Raw genomic sequence first — 2,820 nt, 5'->3', positions numbered from 1 at the left:
AGAGAGAAATGTTTGGTAAATTCATTAAGTAAAACTGTCACACAATAGGAATTGACAAATGGATGCAAATGCAAATTAATATAAAGCAAACTTGCTGACTTATTGGATACCCACTTGCATATATGCATACATATATCTTAGGTTGACCTCTACCAAAGGCACGGCAATGGACTCACTTCCGTTTTAATCCACAAAAAGTGGAACACAACAACGAAGAATAAGAATCCATGCCCTTTTCTTCTCATCACTCAATTACTTATATTTATTCTCACAGTATATAATATTGGAGACCAAATGATCGAAGACATTAAATCACAACTTCTTTGTTTCTTTCTTTATTTTTTTTTCAACTCTGGTTGCCATAGCCATGGTCCTTAACATGGAATGCAGCAGCACCAGCAGGTTTTCGAGAGAGAGCAACATGCACCCCAGGATCGTGATGGCTGCATGAAGAATTGTAAACGATTGAATTGTTAACACCTTGCACATTACTGTTCATAAATGCACTCAAAGGAGATGGCCCCATTGCTTTTCCATTGGGGTTCTTGTCCTTCTTCTTGCTGTTGCCTTCCTCGCTACTGCTGCTGTCACTGCCTTCACTTTTAGGATTACCCTTCTTGTGGAGAAAACGAGAAGTTCCTTCAAAAACTGGTTTCTTGGGAGAACGGATAACTTCCATGAAAGCACCTTTGTTTTCACCGGCAATTGTAATTACCTTCATGCCAACATCCTCAGAATCTGAAGAATTCTTCTTGCGGTTACCTTTCTCCTTTGTTTGAACATCTTTAGTAGTTTCTTGCTTTGCAAGACGAGCGATGCCAGAGCTGAGACTGTCTGCAAAGTCCCTCTGTGAATCGCGCGCCACCTTAGGCTTGTCAAAAGTCTTTTGAACCAACACAGTTTTTTGCTCTGCAACTAATGGAATCTTGGGTTGGAGTTCTGCATAAGATTTTACTTGGGAAGGTGGAAGTGTTAGAGGAGAAGGTGGTGGAGCAGTGGGCTTAGGCTTTGGTGATTGAGGTGGGGTCTGAACTGCTGGCTTGATGGTTCTTGGAGATGGTCCAGGGCTAGGCACACGAGTTGCATTGGTGGTTACAGCTTTAGTAGCTGGAGAATTTTGCACTGAGGATGTGACTGTCACTGACTTAGAGGCATAAGAAGTTGGCACTGGGGATGTGGTTGTCACTGGCTTAGGGGCAGGGGAAGTTGGCACTGAGGATGTGGTGGTCACTGGCTTAGTGGCAGGAGAGGTTGGAACCGAAGAGGAAGTTGGTGCTGGTTTGGGGGTTGGAGAAGGTGGAAGTGAAGAGGTGGCGAGTGGAAGCACTGCGGAAGTTGGGACAGGAGAAGTAGGCACTGAAGATGAAGGAGCAGGTGCCCTTGAAGCTGGAGATGTTGGTACTGATGCAACACCACCTGCAGCTCTTGCAACTGGAGATGTCGGAACTGAAGCAACACCGGAAACAGGTGACACTGGTTCGGGTGGGGGAGCAGCTACAGCCTGTGGTCCTGTCGCAGCAGGAGGAGTGGGCTGTGTCTGCACTGGCTGAGGTGGAGCAATTGGCCTAAATGCAGGTCGAGCAAGAGCTGGACGGGGTTGTGGAGGTGGTGGCTCTGGAGTTGGAGTTGTTGTAGGGGCAGTTGGCCGAGCTATTGATGGCAAACGGAACCATGGACGAGCAGGGGCAGGTTGGTTTGACATGTCGCGGAGAGTTTTCGGACTTTTAGAACTTGACTAGATAAGAAACACAGGAATGAATACTAGTATAGATGGTAAATGAATGTGCGTTGTTATTTATAGTTTTATGATTTATGACCCATGAACCTTAAGCTAAGCTTGATATAGAAACAGAAAAAAGAGGGGAAATTAAAGGGAAACACCATGCGGAACCCACACCGTTGCATACAGAGAGATGAGAGAAGGAATAAGGGAAAGGCATCAGATTCAGAAAGCACTCACAGATCACAAGGGCTCGCCCACAATCCAAGATTGGTATCAACTACAGTCGTACAGAAACTTGGCTTTTCAGCCATTGTGGAATGACTTCTCTGGTCTCATGGGGGGATCATTGGATTGAATTGATAGGTAATTACTAAAAACAATACAGAGGTCGACGCTAGCTTGTTTTGCTTGCTAAACTGGTATTAGTCTACTTCAAATGTTTTTGTACATTAGTATTAGCATTCTAAAGAAAAAATTGGGCAGTCTCCTGCCATCATTTTCTAAAATGTTCCTTTCATTAAGTTAATAATTCGAAAAAAAACCTAATCCACATTTTTCTAGACAAGTATTTAATTTGTACAAGAATCCACCTGAAGCAACAGCAGAGAAAAATTTATTGATCCTGGAAGTTTTTTTTGTTTTTTTTCCCCGAGTTCTCAGTGCTGTTTGAATTTTTAGTGATCGCAGAAGAAGATTCAGCTTCCAGCCTGTCCTTCGAAGGGCGGCTACCAATGACGTTATACCTCAGCAAACTTCTAATCGACACCCTTATCATTGACTTTTTGGTGCATGGTTCTGCATTTTGTCCCACTTCTCTAGCAGAGATCATATCAGCCGTCTCTTTCTAAACATGACAATGGCTGTCCACCGACAGCGTATTCACTAATGTGCTAGTAAGCATATTATTGCTGTGATTATTGCGGCTTCACTCTACTCTCCCTATTTCCCGTTCTTTTCTAAAGAACCACAAATTGTCAATATGCTCTGCAGTTAGCAACCGCAAAACATACTGTAATAAGATTCTTGAAATCCCTCAGAAAATTTTAGTACCGTAGCTGTCTGTGTCTTCATTTTCACTTTGCTTGCTAGATAGCCAG

At 43.4% G+C, this 2,820-nt stretch overlaps 1 protein-coding gene across 1 annotated transcript; it reads right to left on the bottom strand.

The window, feature by feature from the left end:
* On the bottom strand, positions 1–2,065 carry LOC105124723 (serine/arginine repetitive matrix protein). Its single transcript, XM_011024831.1, has 2 exons — positions 1,565–2,065; positions 1–1,522 (listed from the first exon to the last, which is right to left on the bottom strand). The coding sequence occupies exons 1-2, from the start codon at positions 1,700–1,702 to the stop codon at positions 347–349; spliced, it is 1,314 nt and encodes a 437-aa protein (XP_011023133.1). The 5' UTR covers positions 1,703–2,065; the 3' UTR covers positions 1–346.
* Between the last annotated feature and the right edge of the window lie 755 nt (positions 2,066–2,820).

Source organism: Populus euphratica, unplaced genomic scaffold (assembly GCF_000495115.2).
Source record: "Populus euphratica unplaced genomic scaffold, PopEup_1.0 scaffold32.1, whole genome shotgun sequence".
In the NCBI taxonomy this organism is placed as follows: Eukaryota; Viridiplantae; Streptophyta; class Magnoliopsida; order Malpighiales; family Salicaceae; genus Populus; species Populus euphratica.
Note: the sequence above shows the minus strand (reverse complement) of the source record. Positions and strands in the feature narration are given on the sequence as shown.

Excerpts from the sequence above, each read along its gene's own strand:
- LOC105124723 (XM_011024831.1), bottom strand. The coding sequence starts at position 1,702 with ATGTCAAACCAACCTGCCCCTGCTCGTCCATGGTTCCGTTTGCCATCA. Across the intron at positions 1,523-1,564 it reads TTGCTCGACCTGCATTTAGG|CCTGCTGCGACAGGACCACA; the intron begins CCAATTGCTCCA and ends CAGCCCACTCCT.